Source organism: Natator depressus, chromosome 7, assembly GCF_965152275.1.
Source record: "Natator depressus isolate rNatDep1 chromosome 7, rNatDep2.hap1, whole genome shotgun sequence".
NCBI classification, from domain to species: Eukaryota; Metazoa; Chordata; order Testudines; family Cheloniidae; genus Natator; species Natator depressus.
In genome coordinates, this window is record NC_134240.1 from 109,097,242 (window position 1) to 109,111,367 (window position 14,126).

The following is a 14,126-nucleotide window of genomic DNA, read 5'->3' on the forward strand; positions in this document are numbered from 1 at the left end:
CCAGGTAATAGATAATAAAAGTTGTAAATTAATGTTTACAGGGCAATACAATCTTTTACTACTGCAAAAATATATTTTTGATAAACATTCTAGTTAATGTTTTAAGACTAAAGCAAGATTGCCTACAGTGTGTTACCTATGTTTGAGTATGTTCTCAAAGAATTGGAAGAGCAAATAAGTCAGACTGACTACTTCATAATCATTTTTATATTTTCTTTGGAGGGTGAAAAGCAACTCTAATTCTCCAACTGTGAATATTTTCATGTTAAACTGTAGAGACTAGTTTACGAGTAAGACATATTAAATTGATTTTATTATAGGGAAAATAATCTTTTTAGACTTATCCGCTAAACATAACATTTATCTACATAGGTTCACCTTTGTAAAGCAAACAGGATTAAATGATTACCTTTTCGTTATCTTGGAATATATATAATGCTATGTAAAATAGTTGTTTAAAGTATATGACCCTTGGCTGGGCCTATTTGACAAAACAGCCCCACAATGGAAAAACACAGTAATATGTGGCACCAATACAAAGTACATGTTAGTTCTTCTTTTTAAAGAATTTAGAACAAAAATTGAATCTACTTTGAAACTATTATAATCCAAGGAATATTCTACTATTTCTAAAATATTATGGGTTTAAAAGTTACTGTAGCTGAAAATTAGGAAAATAAAAAAGAAATATCTACAAACTTTTATATGTTCCACATGTTCAGTCAACAACCAGTAACCTATACTGATAATACGTTTTCTCCTCCACCTTGCCAGGCTGCTAGGAAGAGGTCATTGGCACCATAGGACAGACTGCCTGCTCTCAGTTTCAATGCCAGGCTCCACCCCAGCCCAGAGCAGCCATTACAGGGAAGGTCAAGCCTCACCCCTTTAGGCCTGGGCTGGAGGGAACATTCTCAATTACTCTGTTGAGGTGGCACATGTACAAACTGGTTAACTGTGTAGGAGCTGTGAGGGGATGTAGAATGCTTAGTGAGGATGGAATCTTTGGAGATTTTAGCTGCTAAAAATCTGAAGTCTCTACTGAAACTGCAGTTTTTCAGAGGCCTATAACTTGGCCAAATCTGGGTGGATTTCACAGGGACAGCAAAGAGCTCAACCTCACACACATGGCACCTCCTGCCAAATTTCAAATCCCTTCCCCAAAGCATGGGGTGGTCGTGGGCGGGAGCTTTTCAATAAAGAAGTTGCCAGAACTTAACATGGGCAAAATTTACATTTCTCTGTCTTCATTCTTTGAAATGCTGAATTGTTTTGGCTGAAATTTTCCAAAAAAATTCTACTGAAGAAGACACCAGGTATGGAAAACTTCAGACCAAATGGCTAGTGTGGCAAAGTTATGAGCAACTGGTAACAGGGTCTTAAATTGGGAAGTGTTGGGTAACTTTAAAAATAGGCAGTGCTACCAGCCTTGCCTATGAAAATAAAACAAAACCTAACCTTCCTATTTTTAAGAAAAAGTTTGCAACTTCATTCTCCCTAGCTCCATCCCTGTCTCCCACTTTCCCTTGCTGTGCTGTATTGAACTGCAATTGTGAGATACTTGGGGAAGGGACATAACTTTTTTTTCCCCTCTCTCCCTCCTGCAAAGCACCTATGACGTTAGACACCGTGGTCAAAATTTTCAAAGTCAGCAGGAGTGAGGGGGCTACTCCTCTCTCTGACATTTGGATGTGGCTGTGCCTTTACCTCCTGCATTTGTAATCAATCATAGACACAGACTGAAGTTCCAAACCAGTCTTCCTTCCTAAGGTCTGGTTTAATGCCTAATGTACAAAATATATCCCAACATCTTTGCAGGATAACTGTCCCATTTGACCCTCGTTAGGGACTACAAAAATTTCTTCTAAACAAAACTTATACAAGTATTTACTAATTTTCACTTTGTTATTATGGTTTCCCCAATACCTTTTCCTATGTTTTAGAAGTCCACTTCTTGGCACAGAGGTTCCAGGCAGTCACTGTCCCTAATCCTAAACTTAACCCTAAGCTTTTCTCTAGAGAAACCTTAGCCACTGCTGTTCTCCTTCAGGCTTCTAAGGGTATGTCTACACTGCAATTAAACACCCCCAGCTGGCCCTTGTCAGCTGACGTGGGCTCAGGCTGTGGGGCTGTAAAGTAGAGGTGTAGATGCTTGGGCTGGAGCCCAAGCTCTGGGACCCCGTGAGGAGGGAGGATCCCAGAGCCCAGGCTCTAGCCTGAGCCTGAATGCCTACACTGCAGTTTTATAGCCCAGCTGCCCAAGTCAACTGACATGGGCCAAACGTAGGTGTTTAAAAGCATACCTTAGGGTATGTCTTCACTGCAATAAAAGACCCGCAGCTGGCCCACATCAGTTGACTCGGGCTGTGGTTTTTTAAAAGTGCAGTGTAGATGTTTAGGCTGGAGCCTGGGCTCTGAGACCCTGTGTGATGAGGGGGGGAGAGAGTCTCAAAGCCTAGGTTGCAGCCTGAGCTCGAATGTCTACACTATTTTTAGTCCCAGAGTCTGAGCCCTGTGAGAATGAGTGAGCTGACAAAGGCTCTGAGACTCGGTGCTACGGGTTTTTTATTGAAGTGTAGACAAACCTCAAGTGAAGAGCCAATCACTCCCCATAGTGAGGGAACTGGACCTGCCCTTTATATCTTGTTTTCCTCTTCCCATCAATCTTTGTAGCTTACAAGTGTATAATTTGGGAGGAAATATATAGGCAAGAGTTGGGCATGGATTGCTCTTAAAGACCCAGCCACCCTGTGACGGAAGTTGTGGTGCTCGTTTCCTCTGAAAAATAAGATTTATATATTCAAGTTCTGAATTTAGGCATTCATATTCAAAAAATATTGGCCTGTACAAATAACGAAGCACTCCAAAGACAGTAGGAATGGGCTTGGCTCCTGTTGTATGACTCTGACTCTCTACTTAAACTCACAGTTGACTTCTCTGTAAGTTCCTAATACTTTTCAGTTGTTGACAGTGGCTCAGATTTTTAAGTCTGATTTTTTTTAAAAAAAAAAAAGCTTTAGTATCAAAATATATCTTCAGCTTTTAACAGTTAACAAGTAGCAAAAAAGGACAAAGATCCTGTAATATCCACTAACGTCTGAAGTTAGAAACGGGAACAGAAGACAAACACAATGATTTACTTTGGATGGCTTTAAGGAAAAAAAGGGGGGGGGGGCAAACAAGGCATGACTTCATGGGTCTAGGTAATCCTTTGCCCAGATATAATCTGGGTATTGTGTAATCAAAGGAGGACTAATCAACTGAACTTTGGGCGTGGGAGCAGGGGAGGTAATCAAATCAGTGGTGTCTAGACAAGTGAGTGTTTAAAGTTGAACTCCAAGTGAGTTATGACAACAGTTGCTAGACATAAACAGGAGTTGAGGAAAAATTGTGGTGGATGAACACAGCACAAACACGTTTGAACTGCTTTGCTTATAAATAATACCAAATAAAAGTGATCTATAAAGGGTTAAAATGTTTTTTTCATTCATCACTTATTTTAAGCCACCTAATAAATCTGTAACTTAAAGGAAACAACCAAATCAGTTTTGTTACCGGAGGCTTCAAGAATAGCTGTAATGATTGGTATTTATATATCTTTGAAATAATGGCATACCTGTTCACTCAAACAGAAATCTGGACTTGGTAAACTGACTTTCTTTTGTGAAAGGGAGAAGTTCGTGAATTAAATAAATGTTTGTTAAAGTGGAGGAGGTGTTGGTTTCCAATAAATAATATGCTCTATGTGATTATTATATTGAAGGTACTGGCTAGTTACCGAAACATTATTTTGTTAGCTGAAAATTTCTTTGCTTTTCCTAAATCTCTAGCAGAATTGTCTTTTTTTTAAATTTTCTTTGCCTCATTGTTTACAGAAACAAGATTACAGACCAAAATGAGCTTGGATGTATGCATGTGAACCTCCCATTGAAGCAAATGGGAATTATGACTGGTTACACCAGGGCTGACTTTGGCCCAGATCTTAACTTTCCTTCCACATCTAAATTATTAGAACCTATTAACAAATGTATCATATGCAGTGTTGGGTTATGTTCCGATAGCCTGGTTACTGAAGTAATTCAGCATCTGTTACTTAAGAAATTGTCATTTTGTGACAGCATTGTGCTCTATTGCAATAGGGTAATACTGGCTTTAATGGCATTACTCTAGATCTATTCCGGTGGTAAATTAGAGCCATATTCAACTCTTTTATTTCTATATTTGCAATTTTATAAGCTAAATATGTTGTATTTTTAATAACTGGCATTCCTCATTAAAAGGTTGGCATTGCTCAATGTTACATTTCTCTTTGTGCTTTCATTTTGAGAGTATTTTTGGTTGATAAAAGTTTGTGTGAAAGTGTCAGTGCTGACATGTATACATACATTATTTAAGAATAAGGAGATAGAAGAGCAATATCAGCAGTTAAACCAGTGTCCTGATGTCATCCTCTTGTCCCTGAAATAAAGATTAGAATTCTTGCCCAGAAGAGAGAGAAGTATGAAGCAAACTTAACATGTGAGAGACTGTTACAGACTAACTGCAAGAAGTGCTATACATTGCCAGATATCACTATTACGGGGTAAAAAGACGAAATATTATTATCCTATGTAGTGCTACTCACATGTTCCCCACCCCCCTTCGCCCCTCCCCAGATCCTGATAAGATTCGTAAGCTTATTCTTCATATGAAGAAGCTGTAATAAAGTTATTACTATTAAAGGTATTGGAAAATGAGTGCCAATTTAAAAGTTGTGGCTTAGAGGTTAGCTAGAGAGGGTTTTTCTGGGATTGGTGCACAAGGGCCATTCAGATACGAATAGTTATTAGTGAAACCCTTTCTAACAGGTTTTTGGCTTTAGGAGAATGTAGTTTAGCTTTCAGACAGAGAGGTGCTTTTTAGACACTTTCTTGAACATGACTGTTTAACCGATAACCATGGTTCAGAAGTGTTGGTTGTTCAGGATGAGTGGAGATATGTGAATGTGGTAAAATATTAATTTTAGCTATGATATAACTTCCGCTGTGGGTTTCTAGCTTCCTTTGTCTTCATTCTTGTTCCCCTTCCTCCCCACTTGCACTTAAAACGTTACGTTTATGTATCTTTCACCAACTTCAAGATTGCATTGATCAAAATCCAAGATGTGTGTGTATTACGCAGTTCACTAATTTAAAATGCAGGTACCTTCTTTGAGATGCAGATACATTCAGGGGCACGCTGCTCCGAGGCCACACCCCACTCGCTCCATCCACCCTCCGTCACTCTCTCCCCCACCCTCACTCTCTCATTTTTACTGATCTGGGGCAGGGGGTTGGGGCACGGGAGGGGGTGAGGGCTCCAGCTGGAGGTGCAGGCTCTGAGATGGAGCTGAGGATGAGATGTTTGGGGTGCAGGAGGGGGCTCTGGTCTGGGGGGGTGGGTCTGAGGAGTACAGAGTGTAGGAAGGAGCTCTGGGCTGAGGTGGGGGTTGGGTTCTGGGAGAGGGCTCAGAGCTTGGGCAGGGGTTGGGGTACAGGCTCTAGGTGCAGACTCTCTGGAGTGGGACCAGAAATGAGGGGTTCAAGGTGCGGGCTCTGGGGTAGGACTGGGGATGACAGGTTTGGGATGCAGGAGGGGGCTCTGGGCAGGGCCAGGGTGTTCGGGTATGGAAGGGGGTGTGGGGTGTGAGCTCTGGGAGAGAGTTTGGGTGTGGGAGGGGGCTCAGGGCTGGGGCAGGGGTTTGGGGCACTAGAGGGGTGAGGGGTGCAGGCTCCGGGCAGCACTTACCTCTGACGGCTCCCTGGAAGTGGCAACAAGTCCCTAGGTGGAGGGGCGGCCATGGGGCTCTGCGTGCTGCCTCTGTCCACAGGCACCGCCCCTACAACTCCCATTGGCTGTGATTCCTGGCCAATGAGAGCTGCGGAGCTGGCGCTTGGGGTGAGGGCAGCATGTGGAGACCCCCTGGCTGCACCTACCAGTAGGAGCTGAGTGACTTGTCGCAGCTTCTGTGGAGCCAGGTAGGGAGCCAGCCAGCCCTGCCAACCAGACTTTTAATGGTCCAGTCAGCTGTGCGTTCCTGTCGAAAACCGGACACCTGGCAACCTTAGATCAGAAGTACCTAAACTTCCTAGAACAGGCTGGCATCCCAGGATTGTTTGAGCTGTCCATCCTTTAGATATGTATATATTGAGGGTTATGAAGCTTACTATAAGTAAGATCTGTTGGATGAGACCTTGGAGACAGCATTCTTGTCAGCTCTGCACAAACTGTAAACATCCATTGTTCTCTTCAGAAGACAGCTCCAATTTCCATCCCAAAATGTCCCATCTGTATGCTCTCGTGTAGCAGGCTTGAGTGCTGCACTCCACCCCAGAGGTCACTGAATTTCATTTATTGTGCATGTTATCAAGTTTGAGAAGCTCTTCATCATCTTTTGCTTTAAGATGTGATACATGAAATAGGTGTGTGTTAGTACTATTGTAAAGAAAAGTCACAAGGGTGATAGAACTTCTGTGTAATGAAACAAATTGCTACAAAACCAAATCTTATCCTAGATGTTGTAATAATGGTCTGCTATTTGAATCAAGCAAGTCGAGAGTGGGCTGGGGGGAAGAAATGAAGTCAGGAGACTCAAAACCTTTGTCTGTAAATACAGATTGTTTTTCTATTCATTTTACAGGAAAAAATATTTATAGACGGCAATAAGAATTCTGGCCAATTTTATTTACTTAATTCTTCCACTAGAGGGTGCAAGTGTTCTATAAACCTCTCTTTTGAGTGAGAGCTGTGCTTGAATTGTAGAAGAAGAGTGTGTGCGTGTGTGTGTGAGAGAGAGAGAGAGAGAGAGAGAGAGAGAGAGAGAGAGAGAGAGAGAATTTTAATACGGGAGAACTCCTGGTTTCATATTGCAGTGTATATAAAAAGGATGAATGAGTTTAAAAAGAAAAGATGTGATTCTGTAATAAATATATACCCTACAGATTACACAGCCCAGATTATTATTAAAAATAATTACTACTTCTGTATTTCAGATTACTGATTTTTGGATCCTATGAAAGAGAAACAAATGTTCATTGCACGTTTGAGCTGAGCAGTAATGTCTGGGAAGAAAAATCTCGGAGTTCCATTAAAACGGTAAGATGCATACATATTGTATTACTATATGACTTAAACTCTCATATACTCTTTCTAGACTATATATGTTCATTATTCATAACTGGTACATCAAGTGCAGTCAGGGACTGCTAGATACCAACTTTTGTCGCTAAAGGCCTGCTTATCAAAAAAGACGCACATAAATGACTTCCATGAGCAATTACCACCACAGTGCTGCTTGTTCATATAATACCAAATTTCAACACACAAATGAAGTGCACAACTGCGCATATGCATTCGTTAAAAATTGGACCGTTGAAATGCTTAACAGTCCAAATGTACAGGAAAAGCGATGAAGACATTACATGCCTAAAGAACTAATTAATAAGAGTCTGCAAATTAATAAGAGTTTGGGTAACAGAAGTACTCCTGACTTTTAAGGTAATGTAGAATCATGTATCCTATTTGAGCTCTTCTGTTAGTTTAGCAGCACACAGTCCACAAACGACTTTTTCTTCTTGTCAGGAAGAGTTTCTCAAACATATAGTGTCTTTGAAACATATATTGCCTTCAAAAAATGGAAGCAGTCATAATTTCAGATACTATGATGATAGTAGTAATCAAACTGTGTTGGGATTCTGCTGAAAAAGTGAATTTTTAAAAAACCTTCATTTTAATAAATATTTGTAAAAGTTGTTTAAATATCTTTCTCTGTTATGTTTAGAGCCCAGTGGTACTTGTTCGGGGCGGCAGGGGGGAGAAGAAGGTTAAGGTGCTCCAATCCTCTCCTCTCTCCTTTCTGCTCAACAAGAATAGTACATTCTGCTTCTTCAGTACTACTGATCTTTGCTTATCAATATTTTTTCCAATATGAGCAAGCAATAAACCCATCTTGCATCTCTTCATAACTGCTAATATACTTCCTTAGAAGTTCTGCGGGCAGAATTCCTTGTGAAGTGTGTTGTACCATATTTGTGTGAGGAGATTGCAGGATTGGACCCAATATTGCCAGTAGGTCTTTATCTGCGTGGTCTTGTTGATATGTATAAAGTTGCATGACATTTGCCTGATCTATGCCTACATTGATTTTACACAAAATTATGCTAACAGCATGTGGTAATAAGGACATTCAAATTCATACCCTTTTCAAAGAATAAATATTTTCTTTAAAATCGGTATGGGCAGCAATATTGTTATGCCTGCCTTTCTCGTGCTTCTTCATTAGCTGTAGAAGTTGAAAATGACTGATTCTCATTGCAGTAGTACATTTTTGACATCAGGTGGCAGTATAGTGAAACTGATGGCCAGTTTGAGAGAGAGAGAGTTTCGGACCTCAGATTTTCAAAAGAGCTCTGTTCCTACTTAAGCACCTGAACACTTTTGGAAATTTTGTCCCATAATGTGTTTAAAAAAAATTATGTAGATAACTTTCAGTGCCATAGTAAGCACAGTGCAAACTGTGAATTACGTACAGCTGAGCTGTTAAAATGTTTCTGGTACATTGATAGCAATCCTTTGAATGTTAAACAAGATAAATACCAAAAGAACTCTATTGGAACAATACTAGTGTTGTTGGCATAAACTAGGAACATTTTTTGTCACGTAAGGTGGAGGTGATGTATGTTAGAGAGCACATATCGTAGCACTGGAAGCTCTTTAAACGTTTTTATGTGTGGAATTTCTCAAAGTTAAACTGCTGTGTGCAGTATTGTATGGCTTTCAACATAAAATACTGCACACAGCAATTTAACTTTGAGAAATTTCACACAACTTAGCTAGTTTATGAAATCTATTAATTTAACTGAAGTATGTTCTCGGTGTGTGTATATTACAAGTCTGTAAGGTAAGAACCACATGTTCTTTGGGTGATAGAACGTCTATTCCACTTCAGGTATGTGCACGTCTAGTGCGCCAGTCAGATTTTTTCCCTTTGCAGTATTGTCACATGGAGACCCTTTGGCAAAGGGTCCCTGTTCTTTGCAAATAACTCGTGCCTCAGACGTGACAAAATCACTACATCAAACACATGTCTTACAGACTATCCATAATGGATATTGTGTTGTAAGGTTCCTACAGAAAGCTTGTAACTTAGCAAGACTCAGAATCATTGCAAGAAGTATGTACGGGTTATATTTTCAGGAATATCAAATTTATTGAAAGTACATTTTATGATATTGGAGTAAAAGTTAGTCACCAGGGGATAAAATGTCTCATTATGTGCCCATTCAAGTATGAGAGAGTTGTTACCCCTCAGTGGTCTAGCCTTGCTCCACTCCAAAATTATCAGAGACCACTGCAAACCATCAAAACGACTGGGAGGTGGTAAAGGAACATTGCAACAAGACAGGTTTGCCCTGTCTATGAATAGTGACAAAAGACTGTTTCATTGTAACACAGGGTGGGGAAAAGCATTCTGAATCCTTTCACTGAGGAGACATCTTGGTGAACAGGGATGTTCAAATGGAAAAATTGGATCTTGGTTCCTCTGAAGCCAGCCAGCTCTGCAGCAGAGACTGAACTTTGGGCAGGGAAACCCACTTTATTAGATAGGAAAGATAACTAGTAATAACTGTAGATCCAGGTTTGTGTGTTATGATTTTGTGTTGTATCATAACCATTTGTTTTCACCACTTTCTTGAATCTAAACTCTGTTCTTTCTTAAACCTGTTTTTGTTTTAACTGCTTGCAAGTGCTGTATGATTTTTTACAAGAGTGGTGATTTAAGGTAAAGCTAGTAAACTGGGGCACACTGCTCCTTTGGGGACAGAGGGTCTGGGATTTCTGTGAGTAGCCGATGTCAGGGGCTGGATATTATGTGGGAATGATTCAAAGGGACTTGAGTGCATTTATTGTTAACCTGAAAGACACAGACAGGGCCCATGTAGCCCAGAGGAGAGTGTTTGAGTGGCTAACAGGTAGGTTAGGCTGGTGGTGTTAGCTCCCTAACACCCAGTTACCACAGGCAGGTCTACTCCTTGCTAGAGGCAGTGGGTAACAAGGTGACAGTCCTGTGTACCATGAGAATTGTCACAGGTACTCATTGGGATAGCATATGCGCTCTCTGCTGCCTTGTGTTGCTGCTAAATGGTATAAAGCGTTCAGTTGCCACCCATCTCCCTCAGATTCTTCTTACTGTCTGTGATTGGTAGTTGGGGTGTTAGTTTATTTTTATTATAGTTAGTGTACTCATCAATAGTTGGTTAGAGCTTTAGAGTAAGTTGCTTTTTTAATTTAATTGGTTTTACTTAGAGAGCTGTTGTTTGTTCTGGTTACCAACTCTTGGTACCGAGAAATCCTCTGTCTCCAGACTTTTAAGCCTTGCACTGGCTTTGAGAAGTCTGTGCCATTAAGTGACCTTCTTTTCAGTGTCTGAAGTGCTTAGGTGAGGGTTACATCCAGGACAGGTGCCAAATATGTAAAGACTTCAAGCCCCGATTAAGAAAGATAGAGAGGTAAGACTGCATCATCTCCTCATGGAGGCAGCCTGGTGTCCACTGCCAAAGCCTTCCCACTTAGGATGGGTACTGAGCACATCTGCCCCTGTCAGAAGTGCCCATTCAAACACTGCAGGGACTCTGTGCCCTTCTTCAGTGCCAAGGAAAAAGCATAGGTAGCATGCTTCCAAGGAGCCAACCTCCTCCAAGAAATCAATGTCCTTGGAACAGTCCTCAAGCAAACAAGATGGAGGATAGAGATAGGGGGGGCCAGGTAGGACAGTCTCTGTCAAGGTGCAATACAGCTTTGGGTATTTTGTGTCACCAGTGCGATTCATTTCAAAGCATCCTGGGGATTCAGAACAATTTTTGGCAGATTTTTCAACAAAGATTGCAAGTAGTCTCTCAGGGCACATACAGTTAAGTCTTATTTTTCAGACCTGGTGTTGAGGGTCTCTCAAATAGACCTGGTTGCTACTTGCCACAACAAGAAATTCTAACCCTTTTGTTAAAGGGCAGGTCACAGTCAGGGATCTCTGATGGATGCTTTCATGTTATCCCAGAAAGACAATCTGATTTATGTTTACCCTCCTGTTCCGCTCCTTTTCAGAGTGTTGCTGAGGATCATGCTCACATGATCCTCATAGTACCAGTGTGGCCCTGACAGTATTGTTTTTCTAGTCTGCTGATTCTCTCAGCCAAGGCTCCTTTGACACTATCTCCAGAGCCAGACCTGATCTCCCGGACCACGGTCACTTGCTAAATCGTAGTCCAGATGCTCTTCGTCGTACAGCCTGGATGCTCCAGGGTTAAAGCCTCAGAAGGTAGACTATTCTGAGAATAGATAGCCTTTTAATTAGATAATTTCCACTTCAACAGGTAAGACTGTTTTCCATATGGTCACAGCAAAGGAGTATTTTGCCAGTCTGGGCCTGTATACAACATATTCTGGACTGTTTTTGTTCTACCTGAAATAACAAGTCCTATCTTATTAGCTCTGTCAGAGTTCACCTGTCTCTGCTTTCCACCCTCTAGTTGTTGGTCAGTGTCAATTAGGTTCTTACACCATTTGGTCAGTTTATATCCCCAGATGGCAGATGCTATTTCTCCCCTCTTCATCTATCAATTTTTGGTATTCATTACCTCTGCAAGAAGAGTGGGGGAATTAAGGCCGGTGGTAGCTGAACCTCCTTACAGTCTTTTATAGGGACAAAGTATACTTAAGTCCACATCCAAGATTTTTGGTTTAGTGTTGGACTCCACTACAATCAAACAGTATACTAATTGACTCTCTTCCTAAGCCCCGTTCTCATAAGAATGTGGAGAGGCTCCATATCTTGGATGTTAGAAGGGTGTTGGCTATCCTGATCCAGGTCATGAATCTATTTCCCGATGTTAAGTATCCGCACACCTTCTTGTCAACTGTCTACATGGGCCATCTTGATTATCACTACAAAAGTTTTTTTTCTCCTGCTGATAATAGCTCATCTCAATTAATTAGCCTCTTACTCCACCTTTTCATGTTCTCTGTATGTGTGTATATATACATCGTCTTACTATATGTTCCCTCCTATACATCCGATGAAGTGGGCTGTAGCCCAGAAAGCTTATGCTCAAATAAATTTATTAGTCTCTAAGGTGCCACAAGTACTCCTGTTCTTCTTTCAACTTCTTGTGGTAGTTGCAGACAGGATGAAGGGCCTTTCTACCTCAGTGCAGAAGATCTTGTCCTGGATTTCCTCCTGTATATACCTGTGCTCTGAAATTGCCATCATAGCCCTGCCAAGCAGGGTGGTAGCACACTCAGCAAGATCTCATGCAGCTTCTGCAGCATTTTTAGCTCAATTGTCTATGTCAGAAACTTGTAGGACTGCAGCTTGGTCATCAATATGTACCTTTATAACTCCTTATGCCATATCAGCAGTCCAGAAGATACTGTTGCCAAGTTTGGACAAGTAGTCCTTTACCTGAACAATGACCCGAATCCGAAACACATCTCCGGTTTGAACTGCTTGTGAGTCACCTGAAGTGGAATGGCCATGTGCAATCACCTGAAGAAGAAAAACAGTTACTGACCTGTTCTGTAATTGTTGTTCTTCGATATGTTACACCTGTCTATTTCACAAACCACCCTCCTACCCCTCTATATCAGAGTCTGTCCCATAAAAAGGACTGGGGGGGGCGGGGGCAGCAGTTGGGGCTGGCTCCACACTTTATACCATCACTCAACAGCACGAGGCAACAGAGGGTGTGTGCGCTGTCCTGAGTGGTACTGCTAAGAGGAATCTCCAATTCTAGTGCACTGGGCATAAACACAATTAACGTGGAATGGACATACGCAACACATCTCAAAGAACATCAGTTACAGAACAGTTAGTAACCTGTTGTTGCTTGTTTTAAAGTAAGCTCTTTTAATTGACAAAGTAATAGCTTGGATAGAAAATATTCCTAATAAAACTTGCTTCTTAATTCAGTTGGGAGGTACTATTGTGGGGTGAATTTATCTGATCATCAAAATTCCAAAGCATACATGGGAAGAGGAATAAAATTCAGTGACTTCGTGAGACTTGGATCTTGGACGCATACTGTAAATGAGTTATATAGCTGTATACTAATATAAGGCGTGGACAAATATGGCACACGCTCTAAGAAGAATGCTCCTTTGTTAGCATATCTGGTGTTTGGGAAGGTGGTGTTACTCTGCTGACAGTGGAACTCCTGTTGGCATATGCTGCATCAACACTGAGGCTCTGCCAGTATAGCTAAACTAGTAATGGATTTGTGGTGTAGACAAGACAGATTAAGAAAAGACTAGATGTGAAGTACCAGTTTCTACTGTGCATGCCAGAGGAGGGACTGACGAGTGTATGTGTACACTGAAATAAAAGACCTGCAACACAGCTGGCCCAGGTTAGCTGACTTGGGCTCATGGGGCTTGGGCTGTGAATCTAATGAATTGCAGTGTAAACCCTTAGGCTGGAGCCCAGGCTCTGAGACCCCACAAGTGGGGAGAATCTCAGAGCTAAGGCTCTGGCCCCAGTGTCAGCACTCAAGTTTTATAGCCCCATGGCCCAAGTCAGGTGACCAGTGCTCTGAGACTTGGACCTGTGAGTTTTTTATTGTAGGGTAGACATGCCCTGAGGCTCTGTGGTGTGGCTTGAGCCCACAGTAAAAATTCTGGGTGAATCAGTCAGAATGCCAATTGAGGATTCCTGGGAGTACACATCAGAACAGTTGCTCCAGTACCCTTGAAGAGTGTAGCATGCTTTTCACTCAGCCAAATCTGCAGATCATTTGTGAAGGTGGTGGGGTTCCTCAAGGGTGGCCTAAAGAGAACACAAAGAGGAACTGTAATGCTCAGTCAAATTCTGGCCAACCCCTGTTCAGAAATGCAAGAGTCAAGGAAAGGCTTGTTGCACCCTTCCTTCCATTGTGTACTCCTGAGACTTGGCTAGAATTTGGCACTATGAAAGCCAGTATTGCCAACCCCAAGCTTGCAAAAATCATGAATCGCACAACAAAACATCATGAGATTTATTTTAATTTAAAAAATTTGGCTCTTTATTGATTTGCTGTGTGGCATTGTTGTTTATTTTGGGGGGGGGGGATTGGGTTTTT

At 41.5% G+C, this 14,126-nt stretch overlaps 1 protein-coding gene across 1 annotated transcript in view; it reads left to right on the forward strand.

Moving 5' to 3' along the window:
* The window catches only part of PDZD8 (PDZ domain containing 8), a 146,676-nt gene that overhangs the window by 58,115 nt on the left and 74,435 nt on the right, over positions 1 to 14,126 (forward strand). The window contains exon 3 of the mRNA XM_074959265.1: positions 7,011 to 7,113. Within this exon, the coding sequence (XP_074815366.1) occupies positions 7,011 to 7,113 (103 nt within the window). The remainder of the gene's footprint in view (positions 1 to 7,010; positions 7,114 to 14,126) is intronic.